Genomic DNA, 25,320 nt, shown 5'->3' on the forward strand with positions numbered 1-25,320 from the left:
CCGGGCTTGCAGGGTCAGTGGGAGCAGAACCGTGGAGTGCTTGCTTAGTCTTTATTTGATTCAGTGGCCAGTGCAGGTGGAGGGTCTGACTCTGCTTGTCCTTCGTTTGCAAATGTGATTGTTGCCCTTCACCTGAAGGGCTGCTCAGAGCCCTTGAACCTGCAGTGAAACTCCTCGGTGAGTGGGCTCTGGGGCCAGAGACATGACCGTACTGTGAAACTTCAGCCTTCCTCTCCTGTCATGTACCATCTCTTATTTTGGAGATTAAAAAAAAAAAAAAAGAAACAGAAAGAAAGGAAAATGAGAAAGATGTGCTGAGCCCTTCAGTAGAGGCAGGGGAAGAGACAGGTGATCAGCATGGGGTACCGTATCTGTATCTGCAGCGCTGCGCCTTTCCTCTCCTCTCCAAGCCGCCGGGTGCCGGGGCTGACTGTCTGTCCGTCCGTCCGTCCGTCCGTGCGGTGCGCAGGCTGTCTGGGTGGAAGGGCTCTGCGCCACCCGAATGGCTGCACAGCGGCTCATCTGTCACTAAACTTCCCCGGCGCCGTGGCAAAGCAAATATGCTGCAGCAGGCTGGAAAGCTGTAAACATATGGGCACTAACAACAGATTAAGTGAGTGATTTAGTCTAAGGGGCTTGGTAGATTACCATAAAATGTATCTTAATTAGAAAAGCAATCAAACTTGCATAGAGTCAACGAGGATGAAACGTCCCTGTTGGCAACAGTGAGCGGTCTGTCCCTCACGCCAGGGGATGGGGATGGCGATGGATGTATCTCGTGCCCACTTTGGGGGGGTTTGCTGTGGTTTGCCCAATCCAGCTATGGGCGGAGGGTACCCTCATGCTGGATTATTTGTTCTTTGAGCCATGAGACCATTCCACGAGCTGCTCAGAATGAGACTGATGGTGAACTCAGACTCCTTCAACAGCATTAACAAACCAGAAGCTGCTGAAGGTGAAAGAACAGAGCATTTGCACATTTTCCTTAAAACTGTGTGCAATTACCCGAAGATATATTTGAGTGTTTGCCATGTATAGCACAGCTAGTCCCAGATAAAGGATTGGGGCTTCTAAGTGCTACCATAACACAAATAATTAATAAGTCTATCTCCCTCCCTGTGTCCTCATCTTTTTAGTGAGCGTGGCCATAATTAGCTTTCACCTGATTCTGAATTTATAGCATGTTCAGTTGCTTTTTTCATTCTGCTTGTGTTTTCTTTGGTTCCTTATTTTATTGGCCCTGGTTTTATTCCACAGGCCTGAATCTACAGATAAAAAAAAGCTAGATAATCATCTCCAGCAGTGCAGATATAAAGATTGCAACAGCAAAAAACATACTGATGCATTATTGGTTTTGTACAAGTGCCTGCTTTTTTGTGGGGTCTGGGAGGATTTGAAGTACATTGGGAAGTGGCACAGAAGATGTACGGCAGCTGCTAGCAGCTGAGAGAAAGGAAAGGATGCCTGGTTATTTCAGAATTAAGTGTTTTGAACCATGAAGGAAATGGAGAACATTCAGGCAAGGCTTTTGCCAAGGTTTTTTTGTTATCTTTTTTTGTGTTTAGAAGCAGGTATGGCTGCAGATTTCAGGGAACGCGAATGAAAGGGCATGAAAAGAAAAAGAGGCAGGCAAGAGGTGTGGAGAAGCACAGTAAGGGGGAAGATGCAGGGGAAACAGGACAACTTAAGCTGTCCAGATGAAGTGTGTCAAGAGCTAGTGAGATAAGGAATATTTTTTTATTTCAATTTAAGGACACTGTTATTAGCATTTCCTAAAAATATTCATGTTTAGGTGTTGCTTTTGATGATTAAGTGTGGGGAAGGAGAGCAATGCCATCTCTGGGGACAGAGCGTAAGAGGAGTGGAGGAAAAGAAGAGGAAAGAGGGGTTTTAATTTTAAAAATGTTTCTTGCTCAAAATGTTCCCTGTGAATTCCCAGCGCTCAGCAAAGCAAACGTTCATTTATAGCCCATCATTTTAATTATTAGAAAAGAAATTATTTTTACCATGTGGGCTGATAGTTAGCCAGGAGCAAATTCTTCTTCCAGCCTTTTACACAGAGGCGGGTGCTGTGGTCGGAGCCAGGTCCAGTGGAATTTTCCATCCAAAACTGGTTTCAGATGAGCCAACGTGTCCCACGTTTGGGTCCCACCTGCACGGGACACCAGGCAGAGCTCTGGGACGGAGGGCTCGAGCCATCTTCCATCGTACCACGGCGAGGCTGCGTCTGGAGCAAGAAGGGGACATCTGCGATGGTTGGATTAACGAAGGACACCCTTAATGGGCCTCAGTGGCCAGGGCTGGGTGGTCCCTGGAGGGCTTTGCAGACTTACTGCCTAGAAAACTAGCCATGCTTTGCCAAAAGCAGAGCCTTGGTTCCCAGTGGTCCTGCTCATATGAGTGTTGTGGGGCTGAAAAAAAGGAAAAAAATGGCCAGACATCGTCTGAAAGAGTGCTTCTGGGTGTGGAAGGAGGATTGGAGGCCCCATTGCTTCGCAATTTGAAAGCGGTCTCAAATTCTCGCGGGACAAGGCTGTTGCGCCAGATTATTAATCCCAAGGGTTTTCTGGATTCCTTCCCGAGCTAAATAATTTTCACCCATTTCCTTAAATCTGCTTGAGAAAGGAGACAGAGCCGAATGCAGGCATGCGTGGGTGCGGGGCGGGTGGGGGTGAGTGGGGAGGCGGCAGATGACACCAAATAGCTACACAGCAGCACGGGGAGCTGAGAGGAAGCTACTAATGGCCTCTGATGAGCACGAACGTGATAATAATGAGGTTAATGCCCTTTCATTCACCCAGAAACATCTTAGAGAACGCATAATCCCTGCTAGTCAATGGGCAATCGTTAGGTCATAAATAATACAGCGTGATTGAAGGACAGGAGCCTTTCCTGTAATAATCATTTTCAGCCGATGCTGACCCAGGGAGGGTTTTGTTGCAGCCCCCACGCTGTGCTGCGCAGCGGGGACCGAGCTGCCGGAGCATTTTCTGGGCAGAGGAGTGCTCCCACCCCTCGTTTCTGCTGAGTGCATCTGTCATCAGAGCTGGAAAATGCTCCGCCGGAGCCCAGGTCTGCCAGGTAGTGCTGGGAAAGAGGAGCTGAAGCTAATGGAAAGAACAAAGACGCAAATTAGATAAGGAGGCAGTTTCAGCAGCCATCAGACGGTGCTACCAGGGGCCTCGACCCACCCAGCAGTGCCTGGTGGTGATGCTGGGGTTGCTGGGGATGGGGCTGGGCTTCCCAGCTGGGAGAGGTGCCTTATCCCAGCCCAGGGGCAGACGGTATGCGCATTGTGTACAGCGCTGCTTTTGCAAGCTGGGTTTGCGGTGCCCTGCCATCCGATCCTGCGGCGGAGGAGATACGGTGTGGTCTTGGTCATCGTTGAGCCCCTGAGGCTGTATCGACCCTCAGGGGTTTAGCGACGTTAGGTCCAGGGGCACTTTCCCTTCTCAGAGTGCTTCCCATGTGTGGATATCACTCAGCCATAATGTAAATCCCTGTGTTTATTAGAGGGAGTAAATCCTACTTAGTAATAACTTGGATCATGCTCTGTATGCATTTCTGTTAGATCGTGGGCCATTTTGAACCCAGATGCTTTTACATCCACCAAGTGAGCAAGGAAACGAGCAACCGTCCAACCTTTTTTATTTTATAATTAAATGTTTACACTTGTTACACAATAAATCCCATATAATCAGCCTGTAAAGCCTGCACAAAACCTGTGTTTTCAAGAGGGAGCAGGAACCAAATTACATTTATGCATGAACCTGCGTGTTTGCTGGGTTGCTGAACCTTACCTGTTAATAGAATAAGAATTAACATCACCTGTTAGAAAACCTCTCCTTTACCTGACCATGGCTTTCCTTGCTTTTTCCCTGTGGTCGTCACAGGTGGTTGATGCCAAAGCAGCTCATGAGATGATATGGGCACGCGGGGGGACGCCTGGCATGGGCAAGAGGAAGGGGACCCAGCCCGGGGGCGGCCGCTCTCCTGGGCTGGCACTTGCGACGCTCTGGGCACTGTTGCAGTGTGGATCCTGGTAGAGACCACCACAGTTGTCTTTTTTACCGGCAGTCTAGGACTGGAAAAGTTTTCAGGCCCAAAAAGGCGTGCGTGTCTCTGCTGAAGTGATATATGTCACAACATGAGTTATTCAGGGATCGTATGTACAAATCTAAACAAATCTGTCCAACTTGTGCTCCCACCTCCTTAAAAGAAGAGGGTACAAACGTGGAGTTGTGGAGACTGCAGGGGAAGAGCTGTAGCTTCCAGACTGCTCTATAGCCGTGGGGGAGAAAGGGCTGCAGGCTGTAAATGCAGCAAAAGTACTGCTCTGTGATACATCCCGAATGAGGCGGTGTACACCCAGTAATTACCCCAGGTACCTGTAAATCTGTCTGCAGCAAGTATTGGTGTATTTTGTTTCATGGAAGACTCGTTGCCAATCTGTCAATGTCCACGTGCAGAAAGCAATTTATACAATAAATAAAAAACCCCAAACCTCAGGTCCTTGTAAACGTCTTCAATTATCTCAAACCTTTGACAAATGGTTAGAGGGGCTGGAAGAGCTTAGCATCTCTGCCCTGCTTGTGTAAGTAGCTTTGTCCTCTGACAACTTTTCATTTCACAGAGTCCAAGAAGAGACGCTCTAAATATGTCTTTATTTTCTGCTTGTTAACTCTTCCATGCATGCTGCCAACCTTAGCATTAGCTTTCAACTTTATGGCTGACCCATTAAATACTGGATGAAACACATCTCATCAGCTTGCATTACATTTTGAACTTAATAAATAGGAAAGGCATTACACAGATTCTGTCTGGCCATCTGGAGGAACAATGTTCTTTACCTCAACGAATGGCTATCTAATCCTCTCATATACAGTTGGGTTTTATTCTATTAAAATATAATGAGAAAAGACTACCATACCATTATGTGGTGGAGCTAAATGGGATTTTTAGAATAATCAATGGAAGATGAATAAAAAAGATAAAGATTTTCTTCAAAGAAAAAGAGAGAAAATTGTCTCCTTGGGATTAAAGTATTGTAGAACCAAATTATTATAACATGATCTTTACTCACTAAAAATACCCCAATTTCATTTCCATAAATCTTTCCATTAGGAGTCGAATTAAGTATATTTTTTTTGCTTTAAAAATGCGAAGCATTAAATTAAATGCTGTGCTTTAAACAGAGGATGCTGCAACTTTCCTGCCCACTGCGGGGTCAGGTCTTTCCGTCCAGCCGGCGGCATCGAGGGCGGCTCTCTGCGGGGTGCCCTAAAATGCCAAACAGGGGTTTGCTGCTGGAAATGCCCCGGCGAAGACCTCAGCCAAGCGGGGAGGTCCTGGAGCGGGTTGGTCCCCTCCAGGTGGGTGGCAGTGGCTGGGGACGTGGCGGCTCGCGCTGCGTGGGTCCCGCCGGCCTCGGGGGCTGCTGGAGAACTCCGGGTTTTCCAGCAAGAGCCGTACTTGCCACACGGCATGCGTAAGAAAGGGCCTTCATTTGCTTAGCTCGGTGTAAAGCCATACAAAATTGTTGATGGAAGGATTTTCCTCCAACGCAACTGTAGTTGCATTTCCATTCCCCTTTGGTGGAAACGTTAAGTCTGGGAGCCAAGTGAAAGCTATGAGGTGCTTTGTGTGAGATCTAGACAGGTTGTATGTCCTCAGCTCCACCAAAAGCCCCTTCCCAGCTGCCACCACATACTGGAGGTGCCCGTGGTCTGCAAGTGCCTCCTGGTGTGGGACGGTCACTTGAGTGGTCCTTCAGCGGTGTGCTAAAACTGAGGCACCGCTGAGGTCGATGTTTGGGCAGGCGTACAATGTTCCCCAGGCGGGGCATATGTGGTTCTTCAAGCCCCAAACTCCGAGATGTTCCCTCATCCCTGGGCTTTCCGCTCCTTGCAGACCAGGTCTGGGCAGGCATGGGATCGTTCTTTGCAATGCTGCTGTTTATTTTTAAGGGGACACACTAAATCCCAGCAATTAGTGAACGATTGCTTTAGGGTTTATTTCTCAGCAGGAACAGAATATATTTCAGCTTTCTCCCTGTATAGCTGTTGGAGGAAAATGACTCCTGCTAGTCATCGCCTACCCCCCCAGTGCTGCGTTGGCTGCGATGCTATCCACCTCCAATTCATCAACCAGTCAAGTTGATATAATTAGGAATCCCAAAGTCAATAATCTGATAATCTCCAGTGCACAAAGGCTTGTATGTAGGAGAAGTGATTCCAGGAAGTCTGCAGCTCAGATCCGTGCAGGAAAAATGCCAGATTTTAAAAAAGAAACAGGCAGAGACCTGGAGGAGAGAGTGCTTCCTAATCCTTCACTGGTGACATATTTTGGGCCATCAGCTCTGCAGTAAATGTTTTCCCGTACAGTCATTTAGTGCCTTTGAACCTTCCCTTTACAGTCTTAATAATAATGTTCAATTACTGGTTCTGCTCTATAAATAAATAATCTCAGTTTTAACAAGACGCTCTGCTGGGTGAGCGATGCTGGCGGGGGGGGGGACGTCTCCGGGGCCCTCGGAGCGGCTCGCTCCCTCCCTGCTCTCACGTGTGCTGTTGGCCACAGTGAGCGGCAGAAAGTGTAAAGCAGTATAACGTTTGGCAAACGTTTTGCAGTCTCTTTATTATGGCGATCAGGAGAAAGGGAAGCCTTACATCCAGAAATGATGCCGGAAAAATATGTCTTTGTAAAACACTTTGAATGTGTGAAATGCCTAATAAAAGAGTAGGCGTTTCAAATATTTCAGGTTGCTCTTTAACAGTGTCGGGGTTTCCCTTGGCTTTCCAGTGTTAGGGCAGGAGTGGGGAGCCAGGGAGACCTTGCTGGGAAAGCGTCCAGCAGGTTCATTCCCATTTTCCTCCCTCAACCCCAAGTAAAATTGTTGAAGACCAACCCACGTAGTGAGCTTCATGTCCCTCGCAGCCTGTTTTTGGCCACCACAGCTCCAGGCAAGACAGACACAGTTTCTTTTTAAGATCTCGCCATCCTGGAGGAGTCACTGAGGAGCCCTCAGGCAGAGCGAGGATCTCCCCATTGCGCCAGCATGGATTTGGGATGCATCCCCAGAGTGGCTCTTTCTCGTCTGCCAGCGAGCTGCCAAAGGCTGCTGCATGGGGCAGTCGTGCTCCTGGAAAAAGCAAGTGTCTTATATAAAAGTTTCATCAATTTTAAATGACAGTGTTATCTTCCTAACGGGATGTTTTAGCTGTAACATGCTCTACATAAGCCTTTTAACTCGCCTTGTCAGGAGCCATTCTGTCTTCTGGTGCGCACAGCGAGCCTGTCGCTCAGCAGGCATTGAGGGGAATTGTCGGAAAGCCAAACGTGGAGAAGTGGAGAAGCGATGGGAAATCATCCCATTTTTCCTTTCCACGGTAGGATGAGTGATGTCCAGGGTCGCGCGCTGAGGCGCTGCCAACTGTCTAATGCACGGCTGGGACTTCAGCTCCCCCGGGGCATCGCACACCCCGAGCCCCCGGCCACTGAGAACGGCTGGGCTGGAAAACGAGGGGACCAGCCTTGAGTCTGGAGTCTGGATAAATAACAGCTCCTGAATACTGAATTAGAGGATCCACTGCCATCGCGTTGAAGCCTGGCATCGGAAGAAGGAGGGCTTCCAGCTGATCCTGTGAATCAGCTGATGAACATTTTTCTGCCCTGAGCTGGTGTGAGGAGCACGTGCCCTGCTGGAAATTATATTGCTATTTTTTCTCAAAGTGTTAAGGAGCCAACTGATCTTTAAAACATGCTAATCTGACCTGACAGTGAGGGCTGTTTATTATTGCACGATACCAGAATAAATATAATTTCTGTTCATTAAGTTAAACTATGGGATTTACCTGACTTCCTTACAAAAACATACTAGTAGCGCAGGCCAAGGCTGCAAGGTCGTAGAGGGAATATCCCATAACAGGAGCAGGGGATGGGGTGTTAATCACCATACAGAAAGGCATTGCGAACTTCGGAGATGCGCTGCCTTGTTAGAGATGTGTCTGAAACCACGTGGAAGAAGGGTGATCTTCCAGGCAGGCTGGACTGGAGACGGGAGACGTGCATTGCTCCGATCCATGCCGGGGAGCACAAATAATGTCCCTTCCACCCCCTCCCTTCAGTCTGTGGCCTCATCGGGGGGGTTGGTAACTGCTTCGATAGCGCGTATTGAACGAGCGGGATGCTTGCTCGGGGTGTTATCTCGCATGGAACGTGGACCATCGGTCCAGGTTGGGGACAGGCATTTTCCATTTCCCTGCAAGGGTCCAGGCGGGCGCGAAGGCACCGACCTGCCCATAGCATCGCTGTCGCAGGAGGGACGGGGTGCGCAGGGGCCAGGAGCAGCCCGGCACAGCCACGGCAGCAAAGATTTGTTGCCTCGAGCGCACCGTGTTTCTCCCGACTGCTGCTCCTCCGGGGAAGGCAGACGCAGCAGTGACCGTCAGGGCTGAGCCTTGAGAGGCAGCAGCTATGTGATAACCAGAGGTAACTGTGCTGGGGAGATTTATCTAATATGAAGGGGAAAAGCAATATGCATGCACAGTGCAGATGGGACTAGCGCTGAGTGTGGATTTATAGGCAAAGAGTAAATAGGAACATAGGAAAACGCTTTCCCTTTCTCCATAAACTTTTCAATTTCAGAGAGGCCAGATTCAATAAAATTATCTCGCAGATGGAGGTTTTATTGAATCTGGCCCATAAAGCTCCCATTATGGGGTTTACAACTGCCATTTACACAAATCCTGCTATAATAAAATACAGTGGTGTTTACAGCATTCCTGCAACTGCCACAGAATTACAGTGTGCACAAAACACAATGAGTAAATCTTGGCTTATTGCACCAGGCGCTCCACTGACAACATAAAGCAGCAAAACTTGGAGGGGGGATAAAAAAAGAGGAAAAATCCAGAGGTGGGAGGAGAAAGTTGCTTGGGCGAGAGGAGAATTATGCCTGCTGCTTGGCCAAGATACCCCAGGGAAATGCCACTGATTTACAACCCTCACCCTGCTCTCCTTCAATGCAAAACGTAAATATGCTTCCAAAAGGTGCTGCGTGGCCTCGGCACACAGCTGTGGGGACTGGCCGGGCGTTACTGGCAGCTGGGCGATCCCAGCCGTCAGCAGCATCTGATCCAGCCACGGCAGAGAGCCAAGCTCGGGTTGGCTGAGGACTTGCTGAAGTTTGGTATAAAAATCTCCAGCTGGGTCCTTTTCCCTTTCCCACCTGCCTTGGGGATGCTGCCTGGGTGCTTGTAGCAGAGTGTGGGCTGAGTAAGGATGGAAAGTGGTGGGCAGCGCTGGTGGGCTGTGGCTGGGGAGGAAGGAGGCTGAAGGGTTTGCTGAATGAGTGAAAGCATCTGAAAAGCTTCTGGTTAAGAGCTCGGCTTGGGGCTAAAGGGTGAGTAAAGGCTAGATCTGAACTGTCTGAGGGACTGAGACTTCAGGTGCCTGAGTCTGCTGTCAGAGATGCTCTCAGTAGGGGAGAGGAAAAACTAGGAACTCTGGAGGGGATCCTTTCTGAGAAGGAATAGCCTGAGCTGTGTTTCTGGGCATGGCTTCATGGCCTTGGTGAATAAACATGGTGGCACACATTTATACTGATTTCCAATACTTGATTAAAGGAGATTGATTTCAATGGCATATCTTTCCTCTGCTTGTGCCCATGCTGAGAGCTGTAGCTGAGAGGTGATGGCTCTTCCTTTATGGCAGGTCTCTCTCATGCTGCAGCCTTTCAGTTCCCTCTTTATATATCACTGCATTAATCTTTGTGCCTCCCTATATATCTGCAAAACACTTGCATTTGCAACTCCATTAATTAGGCCAGAAAGCAGGTCAGCACTAATCTCTGCTGTTCTCCTTAATATATTGTTTTCTGACATCACCTCACAAATTAAACTGAGATGATTAATACTCATTTTCAGTGCTGTGCTACATGTAAAGGCAGAAACTTCTTGTATTTACAGAGGAAGTGGCTCATTTAGGATGAAGGAACACTCTTCAAATTATAGTAGAAACATCTATTTCATGGCACATACTTAACAAGTCAATTCACGGTAAAGTTCAGCTTTCTATTTTTCAGCGAACTCAGCATGAAGAATTCATTCAGTCAAAGTTTTTATCAACTTTCTTTATCACTGGGCACCTAAATACCTTTGCAAATCTATCCTCGGTGATATGCCCTGGTCATATTGGAAGTGAGTAGCAGGGTGGCAACTTGCATTATTCTCCTGTTATTCTCTGTGCTCCATCGTGCTCAGCACATCACCTTGCAGCCGGGAAGACTCTCCCACCCCAATGCTCAGGAGTCACCCTGTAACCTGGCAGTGTCTGGGGAAAAGATGCACATGCAAAGCTGAAGTCCAAGGAGGCTGCTGAAATGCCTGGCTTTGCTCATGCTGTGAATTGGGAGAACTAAGATTAATGACATGTTTTGCAGAGCCTTGTGCAGTGAGGACAGGTGGTTTTTTTTTCTCTTTATTATATTTCTGTATTGCTTTTACTGAATCATTCAGTCTTTATTTTGCTATTACATCTGTTTGCTGTATAATTTTTCAGTGTTCAAGAACATGTTTTCTTTTCCAGGTGTGTGCACTGTTTGTTTCCTCTGGATTGCTGACTTTTAGCTTATTTAATTGTGACTAGGATCAGGCATTTACTTGTCATTTCCCATATCTGCCCCACTGTAGATCTCAGAGTAACTCTGTTAAAGCTGATGGAGTTACTTCAGAACTATAGTGCTACAATCAACAAAACCTAACCTGTCCTTTCATTTAAATTACAACTGCATAAATAAACTGTCCCCGCTTCTGCTCAGGGTCTTCCAAGGAAGCCTACATCAATGATGTTTTAAGACACCTGTGCCTGCTTCCAATTCCTCTGTTTGAACCCTGGATATAAATATAAATGCTGATGTGTCTCTGGCCTGCACGTGCCCTCCTTCACCTTTTACTTCTGGAGGATTAAGATGTGATATGGGTTTGCATCAGAACCACCCAAGCTCTTTGTTCCTGTCCGGTTTGCCTGAGCTTATCCTAAATCTTGATTATTTTTTTTCTGTTTTGCTGAGTGTCAGTTTACTGCACCTCTATATCTGTCTTGGGTTATGGTAGTAAAAGTAATAAAAAAATTATTGTGGGTTTTTTTTTTCCAAAAATGGAAGAGAGGCAGCACGATTCTGTGTTTTGCCATGTAATGGATGGCAGCCACGTGAACTGTCTTGGTCTACTATTGCTACTCCTGGTTGTTCCATATAAATACTGCTGCCAGTGTTTTATCTGGGTTAAGACTGAGTCATTATGCTCAGTCAATATTCATGCTTCTCTTCTTGTCCAAGCTTGCCTGTCAGTGGGGTGATTTAAATAGCTGCCTGGGTTGCGAATCCCAAATGGGGTTCAAGACAGGAGGGGAGGGCTGAGGTGCCTGGCACAGACAAACGGTGATGTCTCTGTCTACGCGTGGCAGCAGAGCTTCACGTTTTGTGGTTCTTTGTATTTGCTTTCAGGAAGGGCGCAGGAGTAATGTATGGCAATGCTTTGAATGCACGGAGTGATGGATAACCTGACCCGAGGGGGCCGGTGCTGCAGCGAGAGCTGCTGCATGGATCTGCTTGTGGTGGTTGCTGAAACGAAATAAAATAAAAATGTTGTTTGTTTTTGACAGCTTTTTGCAATCTTTGCATTTGCAACATGCGGTGGGTACTCTGGAGGACTGCGCCTCAGTGTGGACTGTGCAAACAAGTCAGAGAGTGACCTCAACATTGACATAGCCTTTGCCTACCCCTTCAGGTAACCCCGTTTGGCTCGCGGCGGTTCGTTCGCAGGGAGGCAGGCATTCGGGGGCTGATGCGAAGCCCGTTTTCGGTGGGGTTTCCCATCTTTTATAGCAGCTCTTGATTAAGCACCGGTCTGGGGCTCCTGGATTCTCCTCACGATGTTGTTTAGGCTCTGAGTGTGCAGGAGGAATGAATCTGGCTGGACCTGGTGTAGGTGGGGCTGCGGGAACGGCTGGGGAATGGGAGCTCAGCAAAGGAGAAGAGAGCAGCTGCGGGCACGCAGAGCCCTGTAAAGGCCAGGACAGCTCAGGGAGTGGAAAATGGCAGGTGAGGAAAAAGAACAAACACACCCCAAGAAAAAAATGGGGATAAAGAATCCATTAACTGTAGTGTAGCCATTAACTAAGCTGGAAATGAGGGAGGATTCCAAACCGTTGGGAGTAGCAAGGGTCTGGAAGAGCTACTCCGTGGGGAAGGGGAAGCAAAAGACAAAACAAGTTTGAACCATAATTCTGAAATGCTTTTGAAAATTCTACTAATTGCCTGTCTGCATCTCTTGGTGCCTGAATACTTTAAACCTTGGAACCTAGAGACTTAGGAAAACAGATTTTATGTTGTTTAAGTACATCTGAAAGCTGTAGTGAGGTTAACTATGTATATATAAAGAAAAAATGTTCATGCCATTTAGGACCCTGCTTCAAAAGAACATCCACAGTCTTCTGTTTTTAAAGATGTCAAGTCCACTCTAGAAACCTTTCACTTCTGTATAAGTGATTTCTTTAAGGAATTGAGATGATGAAGAAAAGAATGCATAATCCAATCTCATGTCTAGTACGCTATGACTCTAAAAATTATTTTGCTTCCTTGGGAAATCACATGCTGTTTTGCTTATGATTGCTATGCACAGATCAGATGTAATAGCATCTACTTCTGTAACATGTTCTAAAATATAGCAACTTCCAAACACTGGAAACTGAATTTGATTCCTTGAACTGTTGTTCTTTCTTGACACACGTTTATAACTCTAAAGGGGCACATTTCCTGGTATTACAAATGTTTACTTTTTGTCTTGAACTTGTCTGCATTTTCTTTCATTTTGGCTTAGTATGCATGAGATGGGTCCTGAAAATTGAGTTATGTGAATTTGTAATGTGATTCACTTCCAAATAGGTCATTTCTCCAGCATTCATTACAGAATACACCCTACAGTAAAGTGCTTTTAGTTTGCATGATTATAAAGTAGTACTTTATGTAAAAAGTTAATGACATGGGGAGAAGTAGCCAGCAAGTATCTCCTGCTGTTTTACCAGGCACGTTGACCATCGCTTCCAGAAGGAAGTGGCTGGATCTGCAATTTCCCACAGTCTTGCTTATTAGAAAACTGGAAATAATTGCTGGGTAACTGTAACATTCCAGCATGTTGGAAAGATGATGCAAATAGGGTTTATTTGCCGAAGGAATCCAACCGAGGCTGTAGGTGGCCCTTGAACTGCCTGTGTGGCTCCCAGCTGTGGATGGGTGTGCTCAGCATGCACAGATAGGGCGTATGGCATGTACAGTGGGATGGCTGGCCGCATGGGGTAAATATACCTGTAATTTGCAGGTGAGAAGGGAGATGACTCTTAGCCAACTGGTGTTTTGGGAGAAGCATGAAGATACTTAGTTTTTGTGCAATTTGGAACTTTGCGTGCAAACCTGAGGCACATGGAAAAAGTGTCCAAAGATGTACAGACTACGTGGGGTAGCAGATGTGTGCCTGGAAAATCTGACCCAGTGCTACCTGCAGAACTTGGTGTCGTTTTACTGTTTTATTGAAATATTCCTGTGACTTCCTCCTGAATTTGCTTTTCTCTCCAGTGCTCCTTCCACAGAATGGAAAGGGGATGCTCTAAAAACAGAAGTGAGATTAGTTGGGAAAGGTAACATCTCATATGAGAGCAGTGGGTACCCCTGGAAAAAGCAGGCACATTTTAAGTTCAGGTTCCCTCATCAAGACTGTGACCCTGAAGCTCGTCTGCGTGCATGGGCATGTAGGCTTTGTGTAGGTAGGATGAATTTCCCGCTAGTTGTCTGGCATCCAGGTCTGAATAAGTCCATATTCACGTGGCATTTTCCTTTCAAATGCCTTCACCGTTCTGATTATTGGCTGACAGCTGGGGGAGATGTAGGTGGAAGGAGAGATGCTGCCGAGCATCTGACACCATGGTGCGGTTGTGGCTGTCAGCAATGACACTGAAGCAGTCGAATACCTGAGTGCTGCTTTTTATGAGCTGCCCCTTCCAGCATGCCTTGAAGTGAAGAAAGCCATGCAGCTGTGCTACCAGCTGCTTTCATTCCTGTTGCTGTGAGTCTGAGGTTTTGTTTTCTCCTAGAATTTGAACTGCTAGACCTTGGCTAGTTGATGACTAAGTGTCAAGAGTTTTAAGTAAGTAAACAAAATTGCAAGGTTCAACAGGACAGCTTGGCAAAGCAAGAGGACGCGGATGTTTTGGAAATGAGATTGAAGGAGCCTGGAAATGTTCCCGTTAAAGCAAGATCAGAACGAGGAGGGAGTTTTCCAGACTGAAAGGCAGGGCCTCGCACTGGTGACCATGTGCTTCTGGGGCCCATCACCTTAGATAAAGAAAGGGAGGATGCAGGGGAGCAAAACCAGCGCTGATGGGGTCTGCGGATGTGTGATGTGATTAAAACATACCAATTGCCAAGCTGACTTCAAACCAGTGATTCATGTAGCCCCAGGCCAGTCGTCAATGTACTGAGGAAGCATTGCACTCCACAGCAGGTAGCTCCAGATGCTCCTGCAAACCAAAGAGCATCTCCATACCCTCTTAATGAAGTTTTTCTCAGCCCCAGCCTACAAGCTGCAAAAGTCTCTAACAAACAATGTAAATGAATTCAAGAGAAACCATTAGTTCCACCAGACAGGGAGTTTTGAAGGGTACAGTTAAAAAAATCAAGAAAGAATTAATATTAGTTTAAAGTTACTGTAAGATCATAGTTGTGCTTGGCTCCTGCATTATCTTACTGCTGTTGTAACTCTGGCAGCAGGAACTTGTGGAGCACCAAAAAAACCCCCAGAGAAATGCCCTGCATAAGGTGGTTGCTTCTCATTTCTGCCAGAATCACATTCTTTTCCCAGTTTAATTCTGGACCTGGATTCATTTGCCCTTTGAAAAGGGGGAAGTGAGGAAGTACAGGTAAGTACATTAATCACTGGCAAAAACCATCAAAGTAAACTGGTGAAGTGGTGCTTACGCACAGCCAGGAGAAGTGATCCCTTCAGAGAAAAGCCCGTGTGGTGGGTACCTGTGCGGGGCTAGCGTGGGGAGGCAGAGCCGTTCCCTCTCTAAGTGTACCCCGTGCCGGGGCTCCTGCGCTGGGTTTGCGTTACTGGGGTGCAGCAACCGCCGAGGAGTCTCTCCAGTGTGACTGCTGAGTAATTGAACCCAAATCTGGTTCCACCATCTCTCCGGGAATAAGAGGGGAGGTGGATGCTTTTCCATCTACAACCACACCGATTCATTTAAGCTTCCTGCAACCCACATCCGTGACCCTGTAGCCACCCTGTAATGTGCAAAGAAACCTGTAGTCCAAACCCTAATAACCCCCAGCAGCATCTCCTGGAGCTCTGCCACACTTTTCTACGTATCCTGCCAGACTCGTCCGTGTCCAAGCTGATATTTGTAAGGCCGTTTCAAATAATCACCCGAAGTTTCCCTCTCATTTCTTCTGCCTGATTCTAGTTTCATCACAAAGGATTTCTTCACCTCTTCGTGCTTTAAAGCACAACTCAGCCTTTCTTCTGGATACCTGTATATGTATTTCAAAAGCTTTACAAGTTCAAATATGGAAAAAACTTCTCTGGTCCCACGCTAGCAGTTTTTCTCAGCAGTAGGATCTGTGCTAGGTACAGTTATCTGTTGCAAATTTGGCACACATTAGGAAGTTCATCAGCTTGACTCTCACCCCAGTAATGATTCTTTGAGCAGGGGAAAAAAAAAATCAGCATCTTGGAATTATTTGTTACTCTCGCGGTCCATCACCCTTTCAGATTAGATTTGTCACTCATCCAAGTGCCCTGAAGCAAGATTTGTTTCTGTATTAAGGGTCCTGGTGAAGGTCCTATTTGTTTATTTTTATTATTTTCTTCTGATCCCAGCAACATTTTTATCATGTACTTTGCTGTTCATTGGTTTTACTTTGATAGTAAGTGGTTGAATAGTACACCTACTGTGCACATATTTGTTGCTGGTACTCATCGTTTTAAGGTGCTTTTTAATCAATCCTCCTAAAAGCAATTTTTTTTGGTTGCCAGCTCAGTTGTCAGGCTTGACTTACTGAGTCTGTACTGAAGACTTTTGCTACATAATTGTTCAATGTCACAAACTTAATGTTTTTCTTGTAACTGGCAGAGTTGCACTGAAATCTTCGGGCTTCTTCAGCTACTGATTTAAATGAAACTTTGCATCAGAGAAGCATTTGCAGCAGAAGCTCTCTCGTGATGCTGCGCTGCACAGACAGGCAGCACACTGTCAGCCAGAGATATTATCTGCTATAATACCATCACCTGCTGCACTGTGGTTATCTCACTTCTGCAAATCCCTGCCCGACCAAGGGAGGAATGCCTTGCTCAGACCCTGGCTGTAGGGCGATGCTGCCCAGGGCAGGGGTGAGCACCAGCAGCGGAGGGGTTGGGCTGCACAGGTCTGCGGTGCGATGGCGAGGGAGGAGCATTTCAATACAATCCCCAAGTGTGCTGTCTGTGAAGTCCGCAGGCAGATCCTGAACTAAAATCTCTTTGCCTTTAGCTTTTGGAGGTGCTTTAGGCCAGCCTACATACGCAGGGTATCCCCAAGTTAAATGCTGCATGGGAATTCATTTGGAGTATATCTTGCTTTTTCTTGTGGCATTCATCCTGTAAGCTACTTGGAAAATATTGCCCCAGAGGATCCCATGATTAAATTTTAAACACAGTCTTACCTAAGCCAATGGTTAAGGTAAGTATGTGCATAGGTGTTAGGAGAATTGAGCCATAGTTACTAGTGGGACAGAATGGGATTGCCTGGTGGTGCTAACGTGAAAGCCTGATGAAAGAATATGTCTGTGCACATCTTTGTATCACAGCAGCAAGCAAAACAAATGTTGTTTTCCATTTTATTTTAAATCACCTATTAGTATCTTTCCAGTGTGCTACTAAAACTGTCTCTTGAAGTAATCCTTGCTTCTGAAGGAAAAGGAAATTGTATTTTATGGGAGCTTTTCATTCACTCTATAAGCATCTCGTTTGAATAAAGACATTCCCATTGAGCATCCTTTAAAGTGTACGCCTCATCTGCATGCGATGGGTAGGCTAGTCTTTCATTTGAAATATGACAGCCAGATCTAAATTGCCTACTTAGAAGCTACAGATGATAATTAAGGAGAAAGCAGCTAACTCTTTGTGCTTTGCAACTATCTTTCTTTGGAAAAAGCCTCTATTAATATTAGCACATTTCTGTGCCAGAGTGTACTAGCCTTTGTTTTTTATTATCCGTTTGTAGTAAATCTTGCTTCAGAATTCAATGGAGAACATTTTGGCCAAAAGATTATAAATGTCTATTATGGTTGGGAGACCAGGAGCTGCTGATAAATAGGAAGTCTTTAACCTAAGTAGCTGCCTGCAATGCTGACTTCCAGGCAACTATGGCAGGCTCTCCTCCTCCCAGCTGTCTTGGTCTGCCACACCAGTTGAGGGTGGGAGATAGGAAGGAATAAAGTCATCTAGTCACTTAACTCCCTGAATTTACTGTTTTATTTTGCCCGTGTTCATCACACAGAAGATGCCCCTTCTGCAAAGCAAATTGTGGCCTCATAACACTTCTGAGGGTAGATGGAAGCAAAAGCAAGCCAGCAGAAGTTGCGCTAGCTTCAGGTGTGCTCTGTGCCAAAATGTAGATGCCCCAGTTCTCAGGCGGATTTGGCAGAGCTCCCGGGAAGGTGAGAGGTGCTAGTTAAACTCTGCGTGACCCATTCAAGCTTAACGAAGGGAGAAATCTCCATCCTGGAACTCCTTAGATCAAAACGTGGTGCCTTTTGAAAAGCTGTGCTTTTGCACAGACGGGAGTTGCAGGGATGGTCGGGTGAAGTTCAGCAGCGAAGAGCACAAGCTGCATCGTCGCAGCGGTCCCTTCTGGCTCTGCAATCGGTTGGTCCGTGAAAGCTGCGTCAGTTTAGTCCCTTTTCTTGCCAAACTGTGACCACCTCATCTAGGACTGCAGATCTGGGGTTAACATCTGAACCGACAAGGAAAGGTGTTCAATAATACATCAGGGAAGCTGGGGGTTTTCATCAATACCCCGATTATATAAACTGGCTCTTTAGGATAGGCACTAAGGGCTCGGTCATGGCTTTAATTATCTTCTTCCACAACAGTTTCAAACCCTGATCTCAGCAGTGCTTTTTATACCTAATGTTGGCCTCTTGTTGAATAGATTTGCCTAACAAGGACTTCTAGGTTTTAACTACTGTGAGCGGAAACTGGAAATGATGCAAGTGAGGAGCCTAATGTTGCATCCTGCTGAGCAAAATTCAGGAAATAAATCCTTCAGGATACAGATATCTCTAATTGTGACACCTTCACAAAAGTCTCTTCATATTTAATGTGACCTAATGGTGCAAAGCAGACTGAAGCATTAAGATGTGTTTTTAACTAGGAAATACAGACCTTTTTTTTTTTTCTTAGTTGTGATTCATACATTCTGGTAATTTATACAGCTGTCCAGAAAACTGCAGCTCCCTTTTTTCAAAATCTTTTTTTTTTCCCAATGGAAGCCCAGTAAAAAGATTTTATTCCATAGTGACGTGAACGCCAGAACTTTCTGAGCTATTTAAGGCATGGCCCCAGCACATGGCTTCCCTGTCGGTGAGGGCATCAGAGACCTTGGTCAAGTCTCTGTACTGAAGCAAGTCCATAAGCAACCCGAACGAGGAGTTCACATAGCCAAGCTTGAGCGCTTTAATCAATGGCATATTGCCTTAGTTAGAGCTGTTTGCTCTTACATTGTCTCCTGGGCCAGGGAAAAGGTGATACAGGTCTGCAGAATAAATGTATTTCTTTTGAGCTTTGAATGAGCATAGTTTTTAATAGGAAAGAATATTTCACATTTTTGTAACCAGCTCTAGTTATTATTAGAGAGTGAATGCCATAACTCAGAGCCCTGATACGATTTTTGTTTATTTGTGCATGGCTACAGACTAGTGAAGTAATTAAAATCTGCAAATCGGTGTTCTCCAGTGTCCAGGGTCTTCAAGGACCACACTGGCTCTGGGAATACTGTCTTTAGACCAAGATGATAGAATAGGAGAAAATGTCTGTGCTTTTGTACTTGGACAGCTGTGGTCTGCAGTAGTGGCTGGCTGTGAGAACAATGTACAATTTAATTCCTGTTGTCAGGGAGTTTGATGAAATCATTGCTGATATGATTAAAACAGATAAAAATAAGGATGACTTCCTGGCTTTTCTAGTTTTGAGTGCCTCTTCCTGACCCCAATTACAGTCTTCAAAACCCACTTTGTAGAAGTCTTCAAGATTGGCAACTTGGCCAAATGATGGTTATTACTGCCAGGTTGCACTTTTTTTTGAACTGTGGATAAATACGAGTATCCTCTTTCCAGCAGCGAGGGACTGAGAGATGCTTCCAGTCACTTGATGCTTTGTTCCTGCGTGAGATCTATAGAAAACCACCAGAAATCTCATACAGCCACATCTTCACCTTCTCTTTGAGGCTGACCCTGTGCATGTGGTCCTTAGCACAACCGATGCACTGTGTCCTACGAAGGAGGAGATCATCCACAGCCCCCACAATTTGCTAGCTGATATGAATGGCTTAGCTTCTGTACCAAACTTATTTTGTACACAGCCAAGAAGCCACAGCCCAAGGCCGGCTACGTAAGTGGCAAAATCTCTGCTCATTCACGCCGCTGGTGTGTTGGATGGCGCGCAATGATACGCTGCTTGAGTAGGTGAGAGGAAAGAGGTCTGGCTGCCAATATTTGTAAAACTGTGAAGTCCCCAGTCTGTTGCACAGCCAGGGAGAGGCTGACTGCTCCAGCCAGTAAGCTTGTCATGGGACAGCAGCTCTGCAGACAAGATGACTTTTCCAGATGTTGAGGTCTTCTCAGTTGCCGCTGTCCTCAGTGTTCTCCAGCTTCTACTTTGTAGTTTTTAATCCCTTAAAACTTGAAGCAAACACATCCTTGAGTGCTGCCCCGGTGCCGTAGAGGAGGCTTGTCTTGCTTTGCAGCTCTTCAGAATGCTCAGCTGTTGTCTTCTCTTACGAACGTCCATGCACAAACGTTGCATGAACACAGAGCTCATGGACGCACAGCTGGCTGGGAAGTAAATGGGGAAGGAAAGTGGTAGCAACTTTCTGGAGATGGTGTCTCTGAAGCAGAGAGGGGAGAACACTGCTTCTTAAATCTTTGTTAAATTGTAGAAGCTTTTCTTTTGGCACTCAAAACAATTGGATTCTTGATGAATTTGGATGGTATTGATCCAGACTGGCTTATTTTGCTTCATAGAGGCTGTATTTTATGCTTAACACTGTTTTAGTGCCAGAAAAATTCTTCATTAATACTTTAGCCAGAATTTGTTCTTAAAGTGGAAGTCACTTTTGGATTTGTTAATACATGCGGCATTTTCATGATTTGAATTTTTAATATATATTCATGACTAGTCTCTGCGGTATTGTGCAGTGATGGTGTTTTATCTGTGCCTGCCACAAAGGCTTTTTCTGAAAGCCAGGCTTTTTACAACTTCCCTTGCAAATTTCTTCTTGTGCTTTTTCATGCTGCCAGTACAAAAGCAACCAAAGCAGAAACCCTTCAGCTTTGCTTTGTTTGGCATTCGATCCCGTACCCCAGACAGTGTGTGGTGACCCAGCTAGGGGACAATCAAATACATGTCGTTCCCCTTTTTCCTGGTCTCAAATGTGCATTCGCTGTGCAGCAGCCCTGAAGGTTTTCCCAGGACTGTAGGGAACTGGATACGTGGGATGTCTTTGGTCTCCTCTCACACCTGGCTTCTACACGAATTTATTTGCCAAGAGTTTAATGCAATATTTCTTCTTATTCAACAGACTCTGGAGAGGGTGGGTATCCAACCCCATCCAGCATAACCCCACTCAGTGAGGTACCTCTCACTGTCCTGTCTGGACTCCCAGAAGCGACACTTCATGGGTTATTCAGTGTGAAGGTGCCGGCGGTTTGTCCGCGGGTCTGTCGGCAGACCTGCAGGTCTGCCTTGGCTCCTGCCCTGTGTGCTGCTCAGCCTGCGATCGAGCCCGTGGGCTCCCTGAGAAAAGGATTTGATGTGTACTTCGAAGGAAAATATTTCAACTGGGAGTTTTATTGGAGTCATGCTGTAAAACTCTACAGAGGACTTGATTTGATTGCTTTAAGTACCTTAGGACAATATACTTGGGAAAATTATAGTTAAAATACAAAGTTAATGTTAAAATACAATAGAAAGGAATAAATGTTGCTGCATCTTCTGTAATTGCTCTTGCATTTATCTCAGCTGGTCTTGGAGGTGAAATTGCTGCTTTTTCAGGGTTTATAGACCTAGATTGAACTGTATGTGAACCCTGCTTCTCGCAGGGCAAAGGATTTATGCTTTCAGGTGGTTCTGGCTGAATATCAGGTGATGCCCAAGAATTTGGATTGATTTTACTTGGGGCTCGTAGCCCATTTGATTGTGGAAAGCGGGGTGGACTGGAGTTGGCGTGAGTGTTACGAACCGATGCGACCAGCAGCAGAGCGTGCTGGGGTGCAGGGAGGGGAGGCTCAGCAATCTCACATCGCTCCATGCAAAAGCACTGCCTGGGGATTTGATACACCCACTTCTCAGAAATGGTTTTATTACAATTCAATGACTGTTTTTTAGGCCTTTGCTTTATGCTTTCTATTCTTATGTTATATGTCTAGATGTTTAGATTTTTGTAGATTTTTCTCAGATGGAAGCTTTTGTTCTGCTCTCACAGAGGCTTGTTAGTTTGGAAGCTGATTCTTATGTCTGTCCAGAGGAGAGGGCAGCAGGATGGACATCAGAGCTATGGGTTCAGTCAGGATCTCATGGTCGGACCGGGTATGTGGCAATGCAAATTCATGCCTGTGGCATTTCCAGGCCTCCTAATTTCTGTTGTTGCATGGACACAATGACTTTTTTTAAGATAATCAAGGGTTTCCTTCCTTCAGAGATAGTAGCTAAGCTTCCTAGTGACTAGGAAGCAGTTCACCCCAAGAAAATAGCTCAGCAAAGGGCAATCAGAGAGCAATGCCACCAGTCTGTACCACGAAGAATATAAGTACCCAATCTGAGAAGGTATTTGGGTTTGTAAAGACCAGTGGAGTGCTATGCTCCACTCGCACAGCAAGAAAAAGCATGTGTTTCTGAGAAGAGCTGTGAAAATATCTCGGGAGATAAATCTGGGTCTAGATGTAGGCTTAGAAGTGGGGTCGGGATCACCCACTCAGCTTTCCGAGCGCTCCCGGCGGCGCGTGTTCTATAATGAGCCGTTTTATTTCCTTTTTGGTGCTACGGCGGAGTACTAGGGCTTGCATTACTGTTGCGTGCACAGTCTGGGGAGGTTCATTGCTATGGCTGGCACGCGTCTGGGACGTTTGTTCCTCCGGGAGTGTAACGAAGCTGTTACGCAGGCTGTTTTCCAAGAGCTTTGTGAATGCAATCACTGGGAGCAGGTCCTGCAAGAGGGATCCCAAGCTGTGGATGCGGCACTGGTGCCCTCTCCCCACCGCTGCTGGGGTCGTCCCTATCCCGATGTCTTTAGACCCCATCCTCAGAAGGGTTTTGTAGCTTCCCTTCCTGGAGACCTCCGACTTGCTGTGTTAACAGGAGAAGAGATGCGAGGTGGAGAGGGATGGAGCAGAGGCCGCGCGTGTCGCGCAGCTCTGGGTGGGCATCGTGGTGTGCCTGCTCCGAGCTGCGGGCGCTGCGGGAATTACCACCTCTCCCAGCGCAGCGCACGCAGCGGGGTGTGTTGAGACAGCAACTGTGGCTGACAGCTTGTCCTATTAAAAACAGTACTGTAGGAAAATAGTACTGGCCAAATGTTTGCACAACAGCTATGTGCGAGTGAGGGTTGGGAACATGACAAGTAAAGAAATCGAAAATATGGGGCGGGGGAGGAATATTTTCCATTATTTTGACTGGACATAAACCAGAAAAGGATATAGGTTGCTACAGCTTTCCTGGTCAGCTTCGCAGCGGCATCTTCTGGGGTTTTTTGGTGATGCTGCTCTGGACATGCATTTGGATGGGTATAAGCCACTAAAGGCAGCTGCGACAAAGAGGAGATCTGTAGGATGTTCAAATGTCCAGGCCAGGAGTTAGGAATAAATGTTTGCAAGATGAAGTATGTATTTGTGTGAAACTACTGGTAGCGTTGAATAATTCTAGAGAGATATGGGCTTTGGGATATTTTGGGGAAGAAATTGAGAGGTTTCATTGAGAGGACAAAAGTTCAAAGTGAAACACTTCCAAATACTCTTTGACTAGCAAACTGTATTCATTCACCCTTTAGAAAGCAAAGAAACAAAAGACCGAGCTTGGATTGCGGAGTGAGCTGGAGAATTTTATTTTTGTTTCCTCTCACCAGAGAAAAATGAACTGATCTCGTAGGGATAGGTAAGTGGTAGAAACTAATGTGCTGCTGCTTTGGAAGGGGAGGAGACCAAGGAGAGGAGGGTACTGAAGGCACCTTTGGGGAGTCTGGAGGGGGTGTCGCTTTTGGGGGGCTGGTAGAGTGAGGTATGGAAAATTGCTGGGACAGTTAGGAAATATCGATAAGCACCTCACAGTTTCAAATGGCTGTGGCATATGCAGGCAGCGCTGAGATGTGCATCGTGGCAGATGGGCGGTGGGAAAGGTGGGGGACAGGAATGCTCAAGTAAATGGTAATTTCTTCATCTTGGGAAAAGAGCTGTTAGAGAGCAGGCTTCAGGTTAGAAACAGTCTTGTCGCTGCTAGCCAAGGGCTGGAAAACTCTGGTTTTGCCAGAACATCTCAGGTGCAAAAGAGCCAGGGAGCCGTCGCCTCCGTGGTACCTGCTGTCCCACTGCTGGGCTAAGCCCATCGCATCCCCGCAGCTGCCCAGGGCTCTGTTAACATTTCAGCTATTGGCCTTTGAAGGGCTGGAGAGAACTTCAGCATTAATGACTTCAAGCAGTTCAAATGTGGTATTAACAGGCTGGCTGCCTCAAAAAGAGACTAACTTCAACAGCTCCAGGATGCTTGGGTGCAAAGATTCAGATCCTACGGGAATTACCGGATAATGGTTATAATTGGCAAAATATATGGACAGAGGGCAACTGCTTGGCAGTGGCTCGCTCTGCGAGAGTTGACGGCGTGTATGAGAGCTCGTAGCATGGCTTCATTGCTGCAGGGTTCCCCCCTCAGGAGTCTGTCCTCAGAGAGCAGGCCTGCGGGGAGCAGGAGAAAGCTGCAGAGCTCAGCTCCATCCACCCTCCCGAAGCCTTTTCCTTGTTGTGTGGGCAGCCTTTCAGATAGCCAGGATTTAGCACGGAACGTGCGGGGATGGCCAGCACCGGGGGAAGTGTTCTTTGCAGGGAAGAGCACTGTGTGCGTCGCTTCCTCCTTGAGGAAGGCTGTGAAGAGTGTTAGAAGAGTCAATGGACCTCGATTTCATTGAAGAAAAGACCTTTTCTTCTCTGGCAGATTTCTACTTTCACCTGAGTATTAAAGGTTACTTTTAAAGTATTTTTCTTCATGCAGGTGATAACTCTAGGGAAGTCTTATGGGAATGATGAGCTCTTCTGTGAGAGGAAAGGCTCCCATTTATTAGCGTTCTTCCACTAAACCTATGAAAAATCCATATTTGGCACGTTGAGAAGGGACATTTGCCCAGGGACTGGCAGGCTGGAGGCACCGGTGTGAAAGCACATCAGCATAGTCCTCTGAAACAAGGGACCCACAGTGTTTCCAGGGCTAACTATAAGAAATGCCTTTACTTTGTATCCCAGAGAAAGGAACGCAAAACCCGCTGTCATGTTCTTGGGCCTTGACAGAGTGGTTTGACTTGCTAAGGGGCCCTGTGCATTTCAGCATTTCATTACTATGTTTTGAAATTTCGTTTTTCCCTCATTTTGGAGATTATCAGCCAAGATAAACATTTCACAACAAATTCCTCCATGAGCGCTACCTGCAGTAACTAATTTCCCGTGGTGTATTTCTCTCATTGCTTTGCAGACAGTAAATACAATTGACAGTTTGACTACCAGAAACAAGCGAGGGGGAAATAAAGCCCAATGAAAGGATAATGGATCTCTGGATTTTTGCAAGCACGTGTGTGGGTGTTGCAGATTTTGCTCAAGCATGTCGTAGACGGGTTGGGGGGTGGATTACAAGATACTATTTTCAGAAAATAGGACAACCTGCCAAAACAGATAGCTTTTTTGTTGTTGTTGCCTGTTTTTCACCACATCCTAGTAGAGGAATGGAGAAACACTAACCCCCATTGAGAATTTTT

At 46.3% G+C, this 25,320-nt stretch overlaps 1 protein-coding gene across 1 annotated transcript in view; it reads left to right on the forward strand.

The window, feature by feature from the left end:
* SYNPR (synaptoporin) overlaps window positions 1-25,320 on the forward strand; it is a 111,996-nt gene that overhangs the window by 70,170 nt on the left and 16,506 nt on the right. The window contains exon 3 of the mRNA XM_030043729.2: window positions 11,665-11,789. Coding sequence (XP_029899589.1) covers window positions 11,665-11,789 — 125 coding nt within the window. The remainder of the gene's footprint in view (window positions 1-11,664; window positions 11,790-25,320) is intronic.

The sequence above is a fragment of the Aquila chrysaetos genome, chromosome 20 (genome assembly GCF_900496995.4).
Source record: "Aquila chrysaetos chrysaetos chromosome 20, bAquChr1.4, whole genome shotgun sequence".
In the NCBI taxonomy this organism is placed as follows: Eukaryota; Metazoa; Chordata; class Aves; order Accipitriformes; family Accipitridae; genus Aquila; species Aquila chrysaetos.